Source organism: Symphodus melops, assembly GCF_947650265.1.
Source record: "Symphodus melops genome assembly, chromosome: 12".
Classification (NCBI taxonomy): Eukaryota; Metazoa; Chordata; class Actinopteri; order Labriformes; family Labridae; genus Symphodus; species Symphodus melops.
In genome coordinates, this window is record NC_136702.1 from 26,098,400 (window position 1) to 26,123,259 (window position 24,860).

At 44.4% G+C, this 24,860-nt stretch overlaps 1 protein-coding gene and 1 long non-coding RNA gene across 5 annotated transcripts in view; one reads left to right on the plus strand and one right to left on the minus strand.

Annotated features, from left to right (window-relative positions):
* Positions 1-1,232: 1,232 nt before the first annotated feature.
* The window catches only part of LOC306832313 (activin receptor type-2A-like), a 32,155-nt gene continuing 8,527 nt past the window's right edge, over positions 1,233-24,860 (plus strand). For 3 of the 4 annotated variants that reach the window (XM_079356889.1, XM_079356888.1, XM_079356890.1), the window contains exons 1-9: positions 1,233-1,390; positions 8,167-8,392; positions 10,133-10,248; positions 13,535-13,689; positions 14,836-14,859; positions 21,503-21,646; positions 23,518-23,661; positions 23,986-24,131; positions 24,223-24,337. In XM_079356889.1, the coding sequence (XP_079213015.1) occupies positions 1,336-1,390; positions 8,167-8,392; positions 10,133-10,248; positions 13,535-13,689; positions 14,836-14,859; positions 21,503-21,646; positions 23,518-23,661; positions 23,986-24,131; positions 24,223-24,337 (1,125 nt within the window). In that variant the 5' untranslated portion in view covers positions 1,233-1,335. The remainder of the gene's footprint in view (positions 1,391-8,166; positions 8,393-10,132; positions 10,249-13,534; positions 13,690-14,835; positions 14,860-21,502; positions 21,647-23,517; positions 23,662-23,985; positions 24,132-24,222; positions 24,338-24,860) is intronic. The other variant, XM_079356891.1, reaches the window with a different exon arrangement.
* On the minus strand, positions 4,725-5,146 carry LOC306832823. The gene is made up of 4 exons (XR_013780269.1): positions 5,011-5,146; positions 4,905-4,952; positions 4,815-4,860; positions 4,725-4,770 (listed from the first exon to the last, which is right to left on the minus strand). It is a non-coding gene; the product is annotated as an uncharacterized lncRNA (long non-coding RNA).

Here is a 24,860-nt window from a genome sequence, read left to right on the forward strand (position 1 = left end):
CAGTTATTTCACAGCAGCAGGTCTGACGGCTTAGTGTTCATCAGAGTGACAGCCTGGGGGAATAATAGTAATAATCAATAATAATAATAACAATAATATAATAACAGTGTTTTTTAAAAACAGTGACAGTCTGAAAAAGAAACTGTTATGACGGGTTGTTTTTGCTTACAGTGATCTAATAATAATCATAATAATACGTTTATTTGTAAAGTGATGTACAGAGCATAACGATGTGTAACGCCTGCTGGAGGGGAAAAGCTTGAACAGTTTGTGTGCAGGATGTGAGGGGTGATTTCCTCACCCTGGAACGGGATGATCTTTTCTGCAGTCCTGAGCTCATTGTTTCCTTTAAAATGTCTTTTTCTGTCACAAAGGATTCTGATTTTAATGTTTTCATAAGTGAACTCATTAAAATCACATTTGCTGATTGACAGCCCTCTACGCACTCTGACCGAGGGCGGGGCTTACGCCTGGGCGGGGCTTACGTGACATTCCATCGCCAAAACTCAGAACCTGATTGTTTGAAGAACCAGAGTCCATCCATTTCGACACTCACTATTGGCCACTGTTGATGTCAGTCAGGTGATCCTCGGCGCGGTGACAGATGTCTTTGCAAGAAGGAGGAAAAAAACAAACATAATCTGTGTGGCAGCCATTTTGGCTCCGCTGGCTCCAGCAGGGAGAGAGAGAGAGAGAGAGTGGAGGCCGGGCAGGGAGCGCTGCAGCTCGGACCAGGTCGGACCAGGGACACAGCGATTGACGGAGCAGTCCCGCACTTGGGGGGTCTGATCGGAGGGGAGTCTGATCGGAGGGGGGTCTGAACGGAGGGGGGTCTGAACGGAGGGGGGTCTGAACGGAGGGGGGTCGCGGTTTGTGGTTCACTCGGGAAACACTCAACAATCAAACAAGCAGGACAGCTAGCCGTGGAGCTAAGCTAACGGCTACCCGGACCAGATCTCTGTTCGGGCCGGAGCTGGGGGGGGGGGGGAGATCCAGGCTCTGAACCGGGTCATACAGCGGTTCATGGAGTGATAACCCAGGTTAAGAGGAGAATGTGGAGCCTCTTTAGGGTTCAGGGTGTCTGACGAGCTGCCCGTCCTGCTAAATCCCGGGCTGTGATCTGAGCCGGTTCCTCCCGCTGACAGCTGCAGCTCTGTGTCCGGGCCTGAGCTCACACACACGGGCAGGACTCCGCTCATCACCTGCCTGTTCTTTAGGTTAAACCTTGCACACCTGCTAAGGTGTTTGGACCGGTACATGGTGCCGGCACTCTGACCGTGTGTGCTCGTTCACATCTGAAAGGAAGGAAGTACAGAGCTCCGTGTGTGAGCAGCCATGGGCTCAGCTGTGAGAGCGGCCTTCAGCCTGCTGCTCCTGTCCTTCTGTTCAGGTGAGGACACACACACACACACACACACACACGTACACACACACTGTACACACACACACACACACACACACTGTATAAACACACACTGTATAAACACACACACTGTATGAACACACACTGTATAAACACACACAGTAAACACACACTGTATAAACACACACTGTATAAACACACACAGTAAACACACACTGTATAAACACACACTGTATAAACACACACACTGTATAAACACACACTGTAAACACACACTGTAAACACACACTGTATAAACACACACTGTAAACACACACTGTAAACACACACTGTATAAACACACACTGTATAAACACACACTGTAAACACACACAGTATAAACACACACTGTATAAACACACACTGTATAAACACACACTGTATAAACACACACAGTAAACACACACTGTATAAACACATACTGTATAAACACATACTGTATAAACACACACTGTATAAACACACACTGTATAAACACACACTGTAAACACACACTGTATAAACACATACTGTATAAACACACACTGTAAACACACACTGTATAAACACATACTGTATAAACACACACTGTAAACACATACTGTATAAACACACACTGTAAACACATACTGTATAAACACACACTGTAAACACATACTGTATAAACACACACTGTATAAACACACACTGTAAACACATACTGTATAAACACATACTGTATAAACACACACTGTATAAACACACACTGTAAACACATACTGTATAAACACATACTGTATAAACACACACTGTAAACACACACTGTATAAACACATACTGTATAAACACACACTGTAAACACACACTGTATAAACACATACTGTATAAACACACACTGTAAACACATACTGTATAAACACACACTGTATAAACACACACTGTAAACACACACTGTATAAACACACACTGTATAAACACACACAGTAAACACACACTGTATAAACACACACTGTATAAACACACACTGTATAAACACACACTGTATAAACACACACTGTATAAACACATACTGTATAAACACATACTGTATAAACACACACTGTATAAACACACACTGTATAAACACATACTGTATAAACACACACTGTATAAACACACACAGTAAACACACACTGTATAAACACATACTGTATAAACACACACTGTATAAACACACACAGTAAACACACACTGTATAAACACATACTGTATAAACACACACTGTATAAACACACACTGTATAAACACACACTGTATACACATACTGTATAAACACACACACACACACACTGTATAAACACACACAGTAAACACACACTGTATAAACACACACTGTATAAACACACACTGTAAACACACACTGTATAAACACACACTGTATAAACACACACTGTAAACACACACTGTATAAACACACACAGTAAACACACACTGTATAAACACACACTGTAAACACACACTGTAAACACACACTGTAAACACACACTGTATAAACACACACTGTATAAACACACACAGTAAACACACACTGTATAAACACACACAGTGAACACACACAGTAAACACACACTGTAAACACACACTGTATAAACACACACAGTAAACACACACTGTATAAACACACACAGTAAACACACACTGTAAACACACACTGTATAAACACACACTGTAAACACACACTGTAAACACACACTGTATAAACACACACAGTAAACACACACTGTATAAACACACACAGTAAACACACACTGTATAAACACACACAGTAAACACACACTGTATAAACACACACTGTAAACACACACTGTATAAACACACACTGTATAAACACACACTGTAAACACACACAGTAAACACACACTGTATAAACACACACAGTAAACACACACTGTATAAACACACACAGTAAACACACACTGTATAAACACACACAGTAAACACACACTGTATAAACACACACTGTATAAACACACACAGTAAACACACACTGTATAAACACACACTGTATAAACACACACTGTATAAACACACACTGTAAACACACACTGTATAAACACACACTGTATAAACACACACAGTAAACACACACTGTATAAACACACACAGTAAACACACACAGTAAACACACACTGTATAAACACACACTGTATAAACACACACTGTATAAACACACACAGTAAACACACACTGTATAAACACACACTGTAAACACACACTGTATAAACACACACTGTAAACACACACAGTAAACACACACTGTATAAACACACACAGTAAACACACACTGTATAAACACACACAGTAAACACACACTGTATAAACACACACTGTAAACACACACAGTAAACACACACTGTATAAACACACACAGTAAACACACACTGTATAAACACACACAGTAAACACACACTGTATAAACACACACAGTAAACACACACAGTAAACACACACTGTATAAACACACACTGTAAACACACACAGTAAACACACACTGTATAAACACACACAGTAAACACACACTGTATAAACACACACAGTAAACACACACTGTATAAACACACACTGTATAAACACACACAGTAAACACACACTGTATAAACACACACTGTATAAACACACACTGTATAAACACACACTGTAAACACACACTGTATAAACACACACTGTATAAACACACACTGTATAAACACACACAGTAAACACACACTGTATAAACACACACTGTATAAACACACACAGTAAACACACACTGTATAAACACACACTGTATAAACACACACTGTATAAACACACACAGTAAACACACACTGTATAAACACACACTGTATAAACACACACAGTAAACACACACTGTATAAACACACACTGTATAAACACATACTGTATAAACACACACAGTAAACACACACTGTATAAACACACACAGTAAACACACACACACAGTAAACACACACACAGTAAACACACACTGTATAAACACATACTGTATAAACACATACTGTATAAACACACACTGTATAAACACACACTGTATAAACACACACAGTAAACACATACTGTATAAACACACACAGTAAACACACACACAGTAAACACACACTGTATAAACACACACTGTATAAACACACACAGTAAACACACACTGTATAAACACACACTGTATAAACACACACACACTGTATGAACACACACTGTATAAACACACACACACACTGTATAAACACACACACACTGTATAAACACACACTGTATGAACACACAGTAAACACACACATTAAACACACACTGTATAAACACACACACACTGTATGAACACACACACTGTACACACACACACACTGTACACACTTTATACTCTCACTGTATACACACTGTACACACACACACACACACTGTATGAACACACACACTGTACACACACACACACACTGTACACACTTTATACTCTCACTGTATACACACTGTACACACACACACACACACTGTATGAACACACACACTGTACACACACACACACACACTGTACACACTTTATACTCTCACTGTATACACACTGTACACACACACACACTGTGTGAACACACACTGTACACACACACACACACACACACACACACACACACACACTGTACACACTTTATACTCTCACTGTATACACACTGTACACACTGCACACTCTGTATGTACACACACTTTATACACACATTTTACACACAGTGTACACACTTTATATACACTGAACACACGCTGTACATGTTATATATATATATATATATATATACACAGACGCACACAAATATAGACTGGTAGAGTAATGACGTATTTTTGTAGGCCGACCCAAAAAAATGGTGCCGGTGGTTCCTATGAAAATTCTCCTCTGGGATTTTTGCATTGGATTTTGGATCATTGCAGAAAATAATCTCTGTGTCAAACACACGTTTCTGATGCTGTTTAGTTCAGCTGATAATCTTTACAGATGAACATCATTTATATGAAGTTTGAAGAGTTAATGCAGCCCAGAGAAGTAAAACGCTAACGTTATGCTACAAGCTAACTACACAGCGGTCGGTTTGTAATGACGTCACGACCGTTATGCTTCATCGATCTAATCAGCGGGTTTGACAAGTTAGCTAATCGTTAGCTTAATAAGTTGTTTATTAACCTAATATTTGCAGGAACACTGAAAAACATGACTAGAGGCTGTAAAGAGGATTAGGGAGAGAGTTCCCGGCGTGATGACGTTTAATGTCTCCATGACAACCACTGTAGTTTCAGTTAGCTACTCGTTAGCAACCGCCGTTTAAAGTTCGCTTAAAAACTTTAAAATTCACAAGTGGGGTCTTAGCCTGATGATGATGTGTGAAAGTTTTATTAACGAGTCCTCTGATGTGTGAACGTGTTGTTAACGAGTCCTCTGATGTGTGAACGTGTTATTAACGAGTCCTCTGATGTGTGAACGTGTTATTAACGAGTCCTCTGATGTGTGAACGTGTTATTAACGAGTCCTCTGATGTGTGAACGTGTTATTAACGAGTCCTCTGATGTGTGAACGTGTTGTTAACGAGTCCTCTACGTGAACGTGTTATTAACGAGTCCTCTGATGTGTGAACGTGTTATTAACGAGTCCTCTGATGTGTGAACGTGTTGTTAACGAGTCCTCTGTGTGAACGTGTTATTAACGAGTCCTCTGATGTGTGAACGTGTTATTAACGAGTCCTCTGATGTGTGAACGTGTTATTAACGAGTCCTCTGATGTGTGAAAGTTTTATTAACGAGTCCTCTGATGTGTGAACGTGTTGTTAACGAGTCCTCTGTGTGAACGTGTTGTTAACGAGTCCTCTGTGTGAACGTGTTGTTAACGAGTCCTCTGTGTGAACGTGTTGTTAACGAGTCCTCTGAGTGAACGTGTTATTAACGAGTCCTCTGATGTGTGAACGTGTTATTAACGAGTCCTCTGTGTGAACGTGTTATTAACGAGTCCTCTGTGTGAACGTGTTGTTAACGAGTCCTCTGATGTGTGAACGTGTTGTTAACAAGTCCTCTGTGTGAACGTGTTATTAACGAGTCCTCTGATGTGTGAACGTGTTATTAACGAGTCCTCTGATGTGTGAACGTGTTATTAACGAGTCCTCTGTGTGAACGTGTTATTAACGAGTCCTCTGATGTGTGAACGTGTTATTAACGAGTCCTCTGATGTGTGAACGTGTTATTAACGAGTCCTCTGATGTGTGAACGTGTTATTAACGAGTCCTCTGATGTGTGAACGTGTTATTAACGAGTCCTCTGATGTGTGAACGTGTTATTAACGAGTCCTCTGATGTGTGAACGTGTTATTAACGAGTCCTCTGATGTGTGAACGTGGTATTAACGAGTCCTATGATGTGTGAACGTGGTATTAACGAGTCCTATGATGTGTGAACGTGTTATTAACGAGTCCTCTGAGTGAACGTGTTATTAACGAGTCCTCTGATGTGTGAACGTGTTATTAACGAGTCCTCTGTGTGAACGTGTTATTAACGAGTCCTCTGTGTGAACGTGTTGTTAACGAGTCCTCTGATGTGTGAACGTGTTGTTAACAAGTCCTCTGTGTGAACGTGTTATTAACGAGTCCTCTGATGTGTGAACGTGTTATTAACGAGTCCTCTGATGTGTGAACGTGTTATTAACGAGTCCTCTGTGTGAACGTGTTATTAACGAGTCCTCTGATGTGTGAACGTGTTATTAACGAGTCCTCTGATGTGTGAACGTGTTATTAACGAGTCCTCTGATGTGTGAACGTGTTATTAACGAGTCCTCTGATGTGTGAACGTGTTATTAACGAGTCCTCTGATGTGTGAACGTGTTATTAACGAGTCCTCTGATGTGTGAACGTGTTATTAACGAGTCCTCTGTGTGAACGTGTTGTTAACGAGTCCTCTGATGTGTGAACGTGTTGTTAACGAGTCCTCTGATGTGTGAACGTGTTATTAACGAGTCCTCTGATGTGTGAACGTGTTATTAACGAGTCCTCTGATGTGTGAACGTGTTGTTAACGAGTCCTCTGATGTGTGAACGTGTTATTAACGAGTCCTCTGATGTGTGAACGTGTTGTTAACGAGTCCTCTGATGTGTGAACGTGTTGTTAACGAGTCCTCTGATGTGTGAACGTGTTATTAACGAGTCCTCTGTGTGAACGTGTTGTTAACGAGTCCTCTGATGTGTGAACGTGTTATTAACGAGTCCTCTGATGTGTGAACGTGTTGTTAACGAGTCCTCTGTGTGAACGTGTTATTAACGAGTCCTCTGTGTGAACGTGTTGTTAACGAGTCCTCTGTGTGAACGTGTTATTAACGAGTCCTCTGATGTGTGAACGTGTTGTTAACGAGTCCTCTGATGTGTGAACGTGTTGTTAACGAGTCCTCTGATGTGTTAACGTGTTATTAACGAGTCCTCTGTGTGAACGTGTTATTAACGAGTCCTCTGATGTGTGAACGTGTTATTAACGAGTCCTCTGTGTGAACGTGTTATTAACGAGTCCTCTGTGTGAACGTGTTATTAACGAGTCCTCTGATGTGTGAACGTGTTATTAACGAGTCCTCTGTGTGAACGTGTTATTAACGAGTCCTCTGATGTGTGAACGTGTTATTAACGAGTCCTCTATGTGAACGTGTTATTAACGAGTCCTCTGTGTGAACGTGTTATTAACGAGTCCTCTGATGTGTGAACGTGTTATTAACGAGTCCTCTGATGTGTGAACGTGTTATTAACGAGTCCTCACGTCTCATTAGGTGCCATCTTGGGCGGCTCAGAGACTCAGACCTGTGTCCACTATAACTACAGCCCTTCATCCTCCCTGTCGGGTTTGGAGAGTCGGGGAAACCTGAGTAAGGTGGTCACCTGCTCAGGAGAGAAAGACAAGAGACTACACTGCTTTGCTACCTGGAAGAATGTGTCAGGTGTGATCCAGGTAGTCAAACAAGGCTGCTGGCTGGATGATGTCAACTGTTACGACAGGTAACTGTCACAAAATGACTTTGAGAGGACAGACCCACTACTCTGAGAACAATAACTTTCAGGACAAGTAACTGTGAGGACAGGTAACTGAGGACAGGTAGCTGTAAGGACAATTAACCTTTAAGACAGGTAACTGTGAGGACGGGTAACTGAGGACAGGTAACTGTAAGGACAGGTAACTGTAAGGACAATTAACCTTTAAGACAGGTAACTGTGAGGACAGGTAACTGTGAGGACAGGTAACAGGACAGGTAATGTGTGAGGACAAATAACTGAGGACAGGTAACTGGGAGGACAAGTAACTGAGGACAGGTAACTGAGGACAGGTAATGTGTGAGGACAGGTAACTGAGGACAGGTAACTGAGGACAGGTAATGTGTGAGGACAGGTAACTGGGAGGACAGGTAATGTTTGAGGACAGGTAACTGAGGACAGGTAATGTGTGAGGACAGGTAACTGAGGACAGGTAACTGAGGACAGGTAATGTGTGAGGACAGGTAACTGGGAGGACAGGTAATGTGTGAGGACAGGTAACTGAGGACAGGTAATGTTTGAGGACAGGTAACTGAGGACAGGTAATGTGTGAGGACAGGTAACTGAGGACAGGTAATGTGTGAGGACAGGTAACTGAGGACAGGTAATGTGTGAGGACAGGTAACTGAGGACAGGTAATGTGTGAGGACAGGTAACTGAGGACAGGTAATGTGTGAGGACAGGTAACTGAGGACAGGTAATGTGTGAGGACATTTACATGATGTGACAGGAACCTTCCTGCTCCTAATTATCTCCTCCTTCTCTTCTATCTTCCTTTCTTTCTTTCCCTCCTCTACTCCTCTCTCCTTCCACATCTTTACTTTTTCTCTTCCTCCTCCTCTTCTTCTTCTCTCCTCCTCCTCTTCTTCTCTCCTCCTCTTCTTCTTCTCTCCTCCTCCTCTTCTTCTCTCCTCCTCTTCTTCTTCTCTCCTCCTCCTCTTCTTCTCTCCTCCTCTTCTTCTTCTCTCCTCCTCCTCTTCTTCTCTCCTCCTCCTCTTCTTCTCTCCTCTAACTCCTCTTCTTCTCTCCTCCTCCTCTTCTTCTCTCCTCTAACTCCTCTTCTGTCTCTCCTCCTCCTCCTCTTCTTCTCTCCTCCTCCTCTTCTTCTCTCCTCTAACTCCTCTTCTGTCTCTCCTCCTCCTCCTCTTCTTCTCTCCTCCTCCTCTTCTTCTCTCCTCCTCCTCCTCTTCTGTCTCTCCTCCTCTTCTTCTCTCCTCTAACTCCTCTTCTGTCTCTCCTCCTCCTCTTCTTCTCTCCTCTAACTCCTTCTGTCTCTCCTCCTCCTCTTCTTCTCTCCTCTAACTCCTCTTCTTCTCTCCTCCTCCTCCTCTTCTGTCTCTCCTCCTCTTCTTCTCTCCTCCTCCTCCTCTTCGGTCTCTCCTCCTCTTCTTCTCTCCTCCTCCTCCTCTTCTGTCTCTCCTCCTCTTCTTCTCTCCTCTAACTCCTCTTCTGTCTCTCCTCCTCCTCTTCTTCTCTCCTCCTCTTCTTCTCTCCTCTAACTCCTCTTCTGTCTCTCCTCCTCCTCTTCTTCTCTCCTCCTCCTCTTCTTCTCTCCTCTAACTCCTTCTGTCTCTCCTCCTCCTCTTCTTCTCTCCTCTAACTCCTCTTCTTCTCTCCTCCTCCTCCTCTTCTGTCTCTCCTCCTCTTCTTCTCTCCTCCTCCTCCTCTTCTGTCTCTCCTCCTCCTCTTCTTCTCTCCTGCTAACAGAGATGAGTGTGTTGAGAGGAAGGATTCTCCTGACGTTTTCTTCTGCTGCTGTGAAGGGAGTTTGTGTAACAACAAGTTTTTCTATGGTCCTGACAGCAACCTGCCACAGATACAAAGTAAGATCACCTGTTCACCTGTTCACCTGTTAACACGATCACCTGTTCACCTGTTCACCTGTTAACATGTTCACCTGTTCACCTGTTAACATGTTCACCTGTTAACATGTTCACCTGTTCACCTGTTAACATGTTCACCTGTTCACCTGTTAACACGATCACCTGTTCACCTGTTCACCTGTTAACATGTTCACCTGTTCACCTGTTAACATGTTCACCTGTTCACCTGTTAACCTGTTCACCTGTTAACCTGTTCACCTGTTAACATGTTCACCTGTTCACCTGTTAACACGATCACCTGTTCACCTGTTAACACGATCACCTGTTTACCTGTTCACCTGTTCACCTGTTAACACGATCACCTGTTCACCTGTTAACATGATCACCTGTTTACCTGTTCACCTGTTCACCTGTTAACACGATCACCTGTTAACCTGTTCACATGATCACCTGTTTACCTGTTCACCTGTTCACCTGTTAACACGATCACCTGTTAACCTGTTCACATGATCATCTGTTCACCTGTTAACACGATCACCTGTTCACCTGTTAACATGATCACCTGTTTACCTGTTCACCTGTTCACCTGTTAACGTGTTCACCTGTTCACCTGTTAACATGTTCACCTGTTCACCTGTTAACACGATCACCTGTTAACCTGTTCACCTGTTCACCTGTTAACACGATCACCTGTTAACCTGTTCACATGTTCACCTGTTCACCTGTTAACATGTTCACCTGTTCACCTGTTCACCTGTTAACATGTTCACCTGTTCACCTGTTCACCTGTTAACCTGTTCACATGTTCACCTGTTCACCTGTTAACATGTTCACCTGTTCACCTGTTCACCTGTTAACATGTTCACCTGTTCACCTGTTAACATGTTCACCTGTTAACATGTTCACCTGTTAACACGATCACCTGTTCACCTGTTAACATGATCACCTGTTCACCTGTTAACATGATCACCTGTTTACCTGTTCACCTGTTCACCTGTTAACACGATCACCTGTTCACCTCTTCACCTGTTAACATGATCACCTGTTCACCTGTTAACACGATCACCTGTTCACCTGTTAACATGATCACCTGTTCACCTGTTAACACGATCACCTGTTCATCTGTTAACATGTTCACCTGTTAACATGTTCACCTGTTAACATGATCACCTGTTCACCTGTTAACACGATCACCTGTTCATCTGTTAACATGTTCACCTGTTCACCTGTTAACATGATCACCTGTTAACACGATCACCTGTTCATCTGTTAACATGTTCACCTGTTCACCTGTTAACATGTTCACCTGTTCACCTGTTAACATGATCACCTGTTAACACGATCACCTGTTCATCTGTTAACATGTTCACCTGTTCACCTGTTAACATGTTCACCTGTTCACCTGTTAACACGATCACCTGTTCATCTGTTCACCTGTTAACATGTTCACCTGTTCACCTGTTCACCTGTTAACATGATCACCTGTTCACCTGTTAACATGATCATCTGTTCACCTGTTAACATGATCATCTGTTCACCTGTTAACATGTTCACCTGTTCACCTGTTAACATGATCACCTGTTCACCTGTTAACATGATCACCTGTTCACCTGTTTATATGATCACCTGTTCACCTCTTCACCTGTTAACATGATCACCTGTTCACCTGTTGACATGTTCACCTGTTAACACGATCACCTGTTCACCTGTTCATCTGTTCACCTGTTAACATGATCATCTGTTCACCTGTTAACACGATCACCTGTTCACCTGTTCATCTGTTCACCTGTTAACATGATCATCTGTTCACCTGTTAACATGATCACCTGTTCACCTGTTAACACGATCATCTGTTCACCTGTTAACATGATCATCTGTTCACCTGTTAACATGATCATCTGTTCACCTGTTAACATGATCATCTGTTCACCTGTGTACATGATCACCTGTTCACCTGTTAACATGATCATCTGTTCACCTGTTAACATGATCATCTGTTCACCTCTTCACCTGTTAACATGATCACCTGTTCACCTGTTAACATGTTCACCTGTTAACACGATCACCTGTTAACATGATCATCTGTTCACCTGTTAACATGTTCACCTGTTCACCTGTTAACATGATCACCTGTTCACCTGTTAACATGATCACCTGTTCACCTGTTTATATGATCACCTGTTCACCTCTTCACCTGTTAACATGATCACCTGTTCACCTGTTAACATGTTCACCTGTTAACACGATCACCTGTTCACCTGTTCATCTGTTCACCTGTTAACATGATCATCTGTTCACCTGTTAACACGATCATCTGTTCACCTGTTAACATGATCATCTGTTCACCTGTTAACATGATCACCTGTTCACCTGTTAACACGATCATCTGTTCACCTGTTAACATGATCATCTGTTCACCTGTTAACATGATCATCTGTTCACCTGTTAACATGTTCACCTGTTCACCTGTTAACATGATCATCTGTTCACCTGTTAACATGATCATCTGTTCACCTGTTAACATGATCATCTGTTCACCTGTTAACATGATCATCTGTTCACCTGTTAACATGATCATCTGTTCACCTGTTAACATGATCATCTGTTCACCTGTGTACATGATCACCTGTTCACCTGTTAACATGATCAGCTGTTCACCTGTTAACATGATCACCTGTTCACCTGTTAACATGATCACCTGTTCACCTGTTAACACGATCACCTGTTCACCTGTTAACATGATCACCTGTTCACCTGTTAACATGATCATCTGTTCACCTGTTAACATGATCATCTGTTCACCTGTTAACATGATCATCTGTTCACCTGTTAACATGATCATCTGTTCACCTGTGTACATGATCACCTGTTCACCTGTTAACATGATCATCTGTTCACCTGTTAACATGATCATCTGTTCACCTGTTAACATGATCATCTGTTCACCTGTTAACATGATCACCTGTTCACCTGTGTACATGATCACCTGTTCACTTGTTAACATGATCATCTGTTCACCTGTGTACGTGATCACCTGTTCACCTGTTAACACGATCATCTGTTCACCTGTTAACACGATCATCTGTTCACCTGTTAACATGATCATCTGTTCACCTGTTAACACGATCATCTGTTCACCTGTTAACACGATCATCTGTTCACCTGTTCACCTGTTAACATGATCACATGTTAACATGATCACCTGTAAAAAGTTGACCTTATTCTCATAAAGTTTTTGTTTCTTCTGCTGTTGATGATTCTTTTCTTTTCTTTGACGTTGCCATAGCAACAAACAAACCAGTGCTACAGAAGCCTCCAGTGCTGAGCGCTCTGATGTACTCTCTGCTTCCCATCATGGCCCTCACCATCATCGTCCTCTTCTCCTTCTGGATGTACCGTCACCACAAACTGGCCTACCCACCTGTCCTGGTGCCCACACAGGTGAGCCTCTCTCACACACACACACACACACACACACACACACACACACACACACACACACACACACACACACACACACACACACACAGACACACACACACACAGACAGGTGAGCCTCTCTCTCACACACACACACACACACACACACACACACACACACACACACACACACACAGGTGAGCCTCTCTCACACACACACACACACACACAGGTGAGCCTCTCTCACACACACACACACACACACACACACACACACACACACGCACACAGGTGAGCCTCTCTCTCTCACACACACACACACACACACACACACACACACACACACACACACACACACACAGGTGAGCCTCTCTCTCACACACGCACACACACACACACACACACGCACACAGGTGAGCCTCTCTCTCACACACACACACACACAGGTGAGCCTCTCTTTCACACACACACACACACACACGCACACAGGTGAGCCTCTCTCTCACACACACACACACACACACACACACACACACACACACACACACACACACACACAGACTGATGAAGAAGATTAACATGTCTCAGATCAAACAGCTGAACGTTGAACGTCTTGTTTCCTGTTTACCTGGATACATCACCATGGTAACCTGGTTATCTTGGTGACGGACAGGTGTAGGGAGAAGCAGGTAGCTGCTGTTTACCTGGATACATCACCATGGTAACCTGGTTATCTTGGTGACGGACAGGTGTAGGGAGAAGCAGGTAGCTGCTGTTTACCTGGATACATCACCATGGTAACCTGGTTATCTTGGTGACGGACAGGTGTAGGGAGAAGCAGGTAGCTGCTGTTTACCTGGATACATCACCATGGTAACCTGGTTATCTTGGTGACGGACAGGTGTAGGGAGAAGCAGGTAGCTGCTGTTTACCTGGATACATCACCATGGTAACCTGGTTATCTTGGTGACGGACAGGTGTAGGGAGAAGCAGGTAGCTGCTGTTTACCTGGATACATCACCATGGTAACCTGGTTATCTTGGTGACGGACAGGTGTAGGGAGAAGCAGGTAGCTGCTGTTTACCTGGATACATCACCATGGTAACCTGGTTATCTTGGTGACTTATGAGCTGTATTTCTCTCGTCCTGACTCTGTCTCTCTCTCAGCACGCCTTTCATATCATGGTGGAGGTAAGAAGATTCCTCACTGCTTCCTGTTTTATTCTTTCAGGTTTCACTTTGCGTCGTTGTTGTCCTGCAGCCTGATGCCTCTTTTTTCAAGCACTGTTTGTTTGTGGTTTGTTGTTGTTTACATGAATGCTGCTGATGTTGATGTGCACGGCTCGACTGTTTGCTTATCCTGTCTCAGCGTCATCATCTGTCACAGTCCTGGGGCCGTTTCAGAAACACCAGCTGTGTGTGTGTGTGTGCAGTGTGAGCCCTGATACTACCTGTCACCATGGCAACAGACAAAACAAACAGCTCCTCCTACTTTAATCCTCTTGATATATAACCTCCTAATCTATATGAAGACAACATGTTTAATCATGATATATAACCTTTGCTCATGTCAGCACTTCATGAAGTTTATTCATTTCATATTTAATCAGAATTATAAACTGCTGAAGTTGTTTTAAATCTTAAATGTATTTTCATCAAGATTCAATCCAGCAGAAGAAAAGTGACTTTAAATAAGAGAGAACAAAGTGGGCTCATGGTGGGATCTGAATCCAGACTCAATGTCCTCTCTCCTTTATTCTGTTCACTTCATTAGTCTGAATTAAATCAGCTCCTCCTCTAACACACCTGTTCCTCTAACACACCTGTTCCTCTAACACACCTGTTCCTCTAACACACACCTGTTCCTCTAACACACACCTGTTCCTCTAACACACCTGTTCCTCTAACACACCTGTTCCTCTAACACACACCTGTTCCTCTAACACACCTGTTCCTCTAACACACACCTGTTCCTCTAACACACCTGTTCCTCTAACACACACCTGTTCCTCTAACACACACCTGTTCCTCTAACACACCTGTTCCTCTAACACACACCTGTTCCTCTAACACACCTGTTCCTCTAACACACCTGTTCCTCTAACACACCTGTTCCTCTAACACACACCTGTTCCTCTAACACACCTGTTCCTCTAACACACACCTGTTCCTCTAACACACACCTGTTCCTCTAACACACCTGTTCCTCTAACACACCTGTTCCTCTAACACACACCTGTTCCTCTAACACACCTGTTCCTCTAACACACACCTGTTCCTCTAACACACACCTGTTCCTCTAACACACACCTGTTCCTCTAACACACCTGTTCCTCTAACACACACCTGTTCCTCTAACACACCTGTTCCTCTAACACACCTGTTCCTCTAACACACCTGTTCCTCTAACACACCTGTTCCTCTAACACACACCTGTTCCTCTAACACACACCTGTTCCTCTAACACACACCTGTTCCTCTAACACACACCTGTTCCTCTAACACACCTGTTCCTCTAACACACACCTGTTCCTCTAACACACCTGTTCCTCTAACACACCTGTTCCTCTAACACACCTGTTCCTCTAACACACCTGTTCCTCTAAAGAGTTCATTTCTACACTGCAGCCGAGCGAACAGAGAATATTCAAACAAGCTGGATCTGTGTTCAGACAAACGCTCACTAACACGCCGTGACACGGACTGAAGGTTCTGAAAGAGGAGACGGAGAAACTCAATAAAGAAACCTGCTCCTGACCTGAGGTCTGGACTACGAGGAGAGTCCAACATATCAGGGTCTCTGTGGGGGATCTGGTTTAACAAACTCTGACATCAGAGATGGTGATTATCAACCTGATCCATCAACCCGGGTTACCAAGAGCGCGTTCACATAAAAGGGGCGGAGTTAGTGTCATTTAACCAATCACAATCATCAGCAGATCATCATATCTACAAACATTATATTTACACAAAGTACAAACTATATTAGTGATATAAATGAGATGTCCCCCCCCTCTCCATCAGCTCCAGGAAGAGACACATCAAGTGTCCTCCCCCCTCTCCATCAGCTCCAGGAAGAGACACATGAAGTGTCCTCCCCCCTCTCCATCAGCTCCAGGAAGAGACACATGAAGTGTCCTCCCCCCTCTCCATCAGCTCCAGGAAGAGACACATCAAGTGTCCCCCCCCTCTCCATCAGCTCCAGGAAGAGACACATCAAGTGTCCTCCCCCCTCTCCATCAGCTCCAGGAAGAGACACATCAAGTGTCCCCCCCCTCTCCATCAGCTCCAGGAAGAGACACATCAAGTGTCCTCCCCCCCTCTCCATCAGCTCCAGGAAGAGACACATCAAGTGTCCTCCCCCCTCTCCATCAGCTCCAGGAAGAGACACATCAAGTGTCCTCCCCCCTCTCCATCAGCTCCAGGAAGAGACACATCAAGTGTCCTCCCCCCTCTCCATCAGCTCCAGGAGCTCCACCATCTAAACATCTGATTGGTCAGTGGGCGGAGCTTTAACCTGCTCTGGAGCAGGTCAGGTGTTCAGCATCAGTTACCGTGGTGACGTACCCAGGTAAAAAGTCATCAACCCTCGTAGGACTGAAAACCCAGAGTGAACCCTGAAGTGACCCCGCTAAGCTCAAATCCTGCTCCAGAGTCCAGGCCTCAGGCTCAGTTACCATAGTAACAGACTCAGAAATAAAGTCTCTGGAACAGGTCTGAGTGACTCCTCTTTCTCGGGTGTGAGTGCCCCCCCCCCCCCCCCGAAACAGAAACCCAGAGTGTCCCTCCTTTCAGGGTGAACTGAGTTAAACCTGCTCTCTGAGACGGAACCCTGCTTTTACCTGTGCTGTGTTTACCTGTCCTGCTTTTACCTGTGCTGTGTTTACCTGTCCTGCTTTTACCTGTGCTGTGTTTACCTGTCCTGCTTTTACCTGTGCTGTGTTTACCTGTCCTGCTTTTACCTGTGCTGTTTACCTGTGCTGTGTTTACCTGTGCTGTGTTTACCTGTCCTGCTTTTACCTGTGCTGTGTTTACCTGTCCTGCTTTTACCTGTGCTGTTTACCTGTGCTGTTTACCTGTGCTGTGTTTACCTGTCCTGCTTTTACCTGTGCTGTTTACCTGTGCTGTTTACCTGTCCTGCTTTTACCTGTGCTGTTTACCTGTGCTGTTTACCTGTCCTGCTTTTACCTGTGCTGTTTACCTGTGCTGTTTACCTGTGCTGTTTACCTGTGCTGTTTACCTGTGCTGTGTTTACCTGTGCTGTGTTTACCTGTCCTGCTTTTACCTGTGCTGTGTTTACCTGTGCTGTTTACCTGTGCTGTGTTTACCTGTGCTGTTTACCTGTGCTGTGTTTACCTGTGCTGTGTTTACCTGTCCTGCTTTTACCTGTGCTGTGTTTACCTGTGCTGTTTACCTGTGCTGTTTACCTGTGCTGTTTACCTGTCCTGTGTTTACCTGTCCTGCTTTTACCTGTGCTGTGTTTACCTGTCCTGCTTTTACCTGTGCTGTTTACCTGTGCTGTGTTTACCTGTGCTGTGTTTACCTGTGCTCTGTTTACCTGTGCTCTGTTTACCTGTGCTGTGTTTACCTGTGCTGTATTTACCTGTGCTTAACAAACTCTGACATCAGAGATGGTGATTATCAGTCCTACGATGCCGGTTATCAACCTGATCCGTCCACCTGGGTTACCAAGAGTGCCTTCACGTAAAAGGGGCGGAGTTAGCGTCATTTAACCAATCACAATCATCAGCAGATCATCATATCTACAAACATTATATTTACACAAACTACAAACTATATTAACCATATACAGGTCCTTCTCAAAAAATTAGCATATTGGGATAAAGTTCATTATTTTCTGTAATGTACTGATAAACATTAGACTTTCATATATTTTAGATTCATTACACACAACTGAAGTAGTTCAAGCCTTATATTGTTTTAATATTGATGATTTTGGCAAAAAAGTCAAGAAAAACCAAAAAACTCTATCTCAAAAAATTAGCACATTTCATCCGACCAATAAAAGAAAAGTGTTTTTAATACCATAAAAGTCAACCTTCAAATAATTATGTTCAGTTATTCACTCAATACTTGGTCGGGAATCCTTTTTCAGAAATGGCTGCTTCAATGCGGCGTGGCGTGGAGGCAATCAGCCTGTGGCACTGCTGAGGTCTTATGGAGGCCCAGGAGGCTTCGATAGCGGCCTTAAGCTCATCCAGAGTGTTGAGCGTCTCTCAACTGTCTCTTCACAATATCCCACAGATTCTCTATGGGGTTCAGGTCAGGAGAGTTGGCAGGCCCATTGAGCCCAGTAACACCATGGTCAGTAAACCATTTACCAGTGGTTTTAGCACTGTGAGCAGGTGCCAGGTCGTGCTGAAAAATGAAATCTTCATCTCCATAAAGCTTTTCAGCAGATGGAAGCATGAAGTGCTCCAACATCTCCTGATAGCTAGCTGCATTGACCCTGCCCTTGATCAAACACAGTGGACCAACACCAGCAGCTGACATGGCACCCCAGACCCTCACTGACTGTGGGTACTGGACACTGGACTTCAGGCATTTTGGCCTTTCCTTCTCCCCAGTCTTCCTCCAGACTCTGGCACCTTGATTTCCGAATGACATGCAAAATTTGCTTTCATCCGAAAAAAGTCCTTTGGACCACTGAGCAACAGTCCAGTGCTGCTTCTCTGTAGCCCGGGTCAGGCGCTTCTGCCGCTGTTCCTGGTTCAAGAGTGGCTTGACCTGGGGAATGCAGCACCTGAAGCCCATTTCCTGCACACGCCTGTGCACGGTGGCTCTGGATGCTTCTACTCCAGACTCAGTCCACTGCTTCCGCAGGTCCCCCAAGGTCTGGAATCGGCCCTTCTCCACAATCTTCCTCAGGGTCCGGTCACCTCTTCTCGTCGTGCAGCGTTTTCTGACACACTGTTTCCTTCCCACTGAGGTGCTTTGATACGTCACTCTGGGAACAACCTATTCGTTCAGACATGTCTTTCTGTGTCTGACCCTCTTGCTTGAGGGTGTCAATGATGCCCATGATTGTGGTTTTGAGTAATGAACCAGGCTGGGAGTTTTTAAAAGCCTCAGGAATGTTTTGCAGGTGTTTGGAGTTAACTCGTTGATTCAGATGATTAGGTTAATAGCTCGTTAGGTTAACAGCTCGTTAGGTTAACAGCTCGTTAGGTTAACAGCTCGTTAGGTTAACAGCTCGTTAGGTTAATAGCTCGTTAGGTTAACAGCTCGTTAGGTTAACAGCTCGTTAGGTTAACAGCTCGTTAGGTTAACAGCTCGTTAGGTTAATAGCTCGTTAGGTTAACAGCTCGTTAGGTTAACAGCTCGTTAGGTTAACAGCTCGTTAGGTTAATAGCTCGTTAGGTTAACAGCTCGTTAGGTTAACAGCTCGTTAGGTTAATAGCTCGTTAGGTTAATAGCTCGTTAGGTTAACAGCTCGTTAGGTTAATAGCTCGTTAGGTTAACAGCTCGTTAGGTTAACAGCTCGTTAGGTTAACAGCTCGTTAGGTTAACAGCTCGTTAGGTTAATAGCTCGTTAGGTTAACAGCTCGTTAGGTTAACAGCTCGTTAGGTTAACAGCTCGTTAGGTTAACAGCTCGTTAGGTTAACAGCTCGTTAGGTTAACAGCTCGTTTAGAGAACCTTTTCATGATATGCTGATTTTTTGAGATAGGACTTTTGGGTTTTCATGAGCTGTTTGCCAAAATCATCAGTATTAAAACAATAAAAAACCTGAAATATTTCAGTTGGTGTGCAATGAATCTAAAATATTTGAAAGTTTAATTTTTATCATTACATTATGGAAAATAATGAACTTTATCACAATATGCTAATTTTTTGAGAAGGACCTGTAAATGTGTTGAGACAAACAGGCTGCAGAGAGACACAGCTGCAGGAAGGACAAAACAAAGTAAACAGAGGTCAAAGGTCAGCTTGTATTTGTCCCGTGATTAGTTCACCTTAGAACTGACTCTAAGAACTGGTCTCTGAACTCAATGTGCTGCTGTGACTCTTTAAAGTGGTTAAACTGCAGCTCATCACAAACAGAGCAGGACACATTCAACATGAAGAAGAAAACATTCATTATTTTACATCTTTCACTGAAATGTTCCGGAGCTTTCTTCAGTCTCTGTTGAAGGATATCAGTGAAACATCATCAACAACTAAACACACTATAATGTCAAATCATGATGGACACATCAAGTGTCCTCCCCCCTCTCCATCAGCTCCAGGAAGAGACACATGAAGTGTCCTCCCCCCTCTCCATCAGCTCCAGGAAGAGACACATCAAGTGTCCTCCCCCCTCTCCATCAGCTCCAGGAAGAGACACATGAAGTGTCCCCCCTCTCCATCAGCTCCAGGAAGAGACACATCAAGTGTCCCCCCTCTCCATCAGCTCCAGGAAGAGACACATCAAGTGTCCTCCCCCCTCTCCATCAGCTCCAGGAAGAGACACATCAAGTGTCCCCCCTCTCCATCAGCTCCAGGAGCTCCACCATCTAAACATCTGATTGGTCAGTGGGCGGAGCTTTAACCTGCTCTGGAGCAGGTCAGGTGTTCAGCATCAGTTACCGTGGTGACGTACCCAGGTAAAAAGTCATCGACCCTCGTAGGACTGAAAACCCAGAGTGAACCCTGAAGGGACCCCGCTAAGCTCAAATCCTGCTCCAGAGTCCAGACCTCTGTTTACCTGTCCTGTGTTCACCTGTGCTGTTTTTACATCACCAGCAGGTGTCACTGTGTGAGATGATAAACTGAGTGTGTGTGACTTTAAACACTCTGAAGCTCAGGCCCTCCCACTGTGTTCTCTCCTGCAGGACCCTGGCCCCCTCCCCCCCTCCCCCATCCTGGGAGAGAAGCCGCTGCAGTTACTGGAGATCAAAGCCAGGGGGCGCTTCGGCTGCGTGTGGAAGGCTCAGCTACTGACTGAATATGTTGCTGTGAAGATCTTTCCCATCCAGGTTAGTCTGAGCCGCCCTGAACGCACCGCAGCGCTCACACACACACACACACACACACACACCAGCGCTCACACACCAGCGCTCACACACACACACACCAGCGCTCACACACCAGCGCTCACACACCAGCGCTCACACACCAGCGCTCACACACCAGCGCTCACACACCAGCGCTCACACACCAGCGCTCACACACCAGCGCTCACATACCAGCACTCACACACACACACACCAGCGCTCACACACACACACACCAGCGCTCACACACACACACCAGCTGTCTGCTGTTTCTATTCATCAATCTTCTTTTGTTTAGCGCCAATTCAGAACAAGTGTTCTCAGAACAAGTGTTCTCAGAACAAGTGTTCTCAGAACAAGTGTTCTCAGAACAAGTGTTCTCAGAACAAGTGTTCTCAGAACAAGTGTTCTCAGAACAAGTGTTCTCAGAACAAGTGTTCTCTTGAGACGCTATAAAAGCAGGTCAATGATCTTGCTCTATTACAAAGAGCCAGATTAAGTGTTCATGAGCACGTTCATGAGCACGTTCTTCATGAGCACGTTCTTCATGAGCACGTTCTTCATGAGCACGTTCTTCATGAGCACGTTCTTCATGAGCACGTTCTTCATGAGCACGTTCATGAGCACGTTCATGAGCACGTTCTTCATGAGCACGTTCTTCATGAGCACGTTCTTCATGAGCACGTTCTTCATGAGCACGTTCTTCATGAGCACGTTCTTCATGAGCACGTTCTTCATGAGCACGTTCTTCATGAGCACGTTCTTCATGAGCACGTTCAGGAAGCAGCAAAAGTTACATCTGTGAAATGTTCGGCAAATCCCAGGCTGATGACGAAACAGCCTCACACAAGTGTGTGTGTGTGTGTGTGTGTGTGTGTGTGTGTGTGTGTGTGTGTGTGTGTGTGCTGGGTTTAAAGACGTTTAGAGCAGGTCTGATAACTGAAGGCTCCAGTGACACGCACACACACACACACACACACACACACACGCTCACACACACACACACACACACGCTCACACACACACACACACACACGCTCACACACACACACACACACGCAGAGAAACACACACACACACACACACACACACACACACACACACAGAGAAACACACACACACACACAGAGAAACACACACACACACACACACACACACACACACACACACACACACACAGAGAAACACACACACACACACACACACACACACACACACACACACACACACACACACACACACACACACACACACACACGCTCACACAAGTGTGAAGCACTTTTATACGGCCTGAGACAAATGTACATTTTCTTTATCAAAATGTAAAACGCTAAACTGTCTGTGTGTGTGTGTTTGTGTGTGTTTCTCTGTGTGTGTGTGTGTGTGTGTGTGTGTGTGTGTGTGTTTCTCTGTGTGTGTGTGTGTTTCTCTGTGTGTGTGTTTCTCTGTGTGTGTGTGTGTTTCTCTGTGTGTGTGTGTGTGTGTGTGTGTGTGTGTGTGTTTCTCTGTGTGTGTGTGTGTGTTTCTCTGTGTGTGTGTGTTTGTGTGTGTGTGTGTGTGTGTGTGTGTTTCTCTGTGTGTGTGTGTGTGTTTCTCTGTGTGTGTGTGTTTGTGTGTGTGTGTGTGTGTGTGTGTGTTTCTCTGTGTGTGTGTGTTTGTGTGTGTGTGTGTGTGTGTGTGTGTTTCTCTGTGTGTGTGTGTGTTTCTCTGTGTGTGTGTTTCTCTGTGTGTGTGTGTGTTTCTCTGTGTGTGTGTGTGTGTGTGTGTGTGTGTGTGTGTTTCTCTGTGTGTGTGTGTGTGTTTCTCTGTGTGTGTGTGTCTGTGTGTGTGTGTGTGTGTGTGTGTGTGTATAGGATAAGCAGTCGTGGCAGAACGAGTACGACATGTTTAATGTGAGCGGGATGCGTCATGAGAACCTGCTGCAGTTTATCGGCGCTGAGAAGAGAGGAAGTCACCTGGACATGGAGCTGTGGCTCGTCACCGCCTACCATGAGAAGGTACAGCGCCCTCTGCTGGACACCATCATAAATGTTTCAATCAAACTGAAAGTTATAAAGCAGGCTGTAATGGTGTGTGTGTGTGTGTGTGTGTGTGTGTGTGTGTGTGTGTGTGTGTGTGTGTGTGTGTGTGTGTGTGTGTGTGTGTGTGTGTGTGTGTGTGTGTGTGTGTGTGTGTGTGTGTGTGTGTGTGTGTGTGTGTGTGTGTGTGTGTGTGTGTGTGTGTGTGTGTGTGTGTGTGTGTGTGTGTGTGTGTGTGTGTGTGTGTGTGTGTGTGTGTGTGTGTGTGTGTGTGTGTGTGTGTGTGTGTGTGTGTGTGTGTAGGGCTCGCTCACAGACTACCTGAAGGCCAATGTGCTCTCGTGGTCTGAGCTTTGTCTCATCGTTCAGTCAATGTCACGAGGTCTCGCATATCTGCACGAGGACATACCTGGACACAAGGACGGACACAAACCTGCCATTGCACACAGGTATACACACACACACACACACACACACACACGGGTGTGCTTGTTCAGATCGTCGATGTCTGAAGGAAAGTGTGTTTTAATGTTTTTTCAGGGATTTTAAGAGTAAGAACGTTCTGCTGAAGTCTGATCTGACCGCCTGTATCGCTGACTTCGGCCTCGCTCTCTGCTTTGAGGCGGGAAAATCTGCAGGAGACACACACGGACAGGTGAGTCAGCCTGAGAGAGCACACCTGCACAAGCTCCAGGTGATGATGGAGCATTTCAAAATCAGAGCTCCCCCTGTTGGCTTACCCTCCCTTTAAGGATGACCTGCTAACCACTAGAGACTTTACAAACACACACAGAAACTCCACACTAGGGATTAATTTACTGTCATCTCTGTACTCGAGTACTCTAATTACCTAATGAACGAGTACTTGCAGATTATTATTATTTGCATAATTATTATTTTTTATCATAAAAAAAACTTGCATCAAACGTGAGATTTTTTTATGCCTGTAAAATGACATAAACATCCAGTAAAATAGCTTTATGCCTGTTATTACTGTAAATGACAAACATAGTTAGTGTATAAAAAGCTGGCTCACAAGAATAACCAAAGCAGCGCTCGCACAGGTGCTCGAGCAATGACTTGGAACTCAAATAATCGAGTCAGTGGCGAGTACTCGAGTGCTCGTACCCATGGCTGGCCCAAGGTATAGGCGAACTAAGCACTTGCTTAGGGCCCCG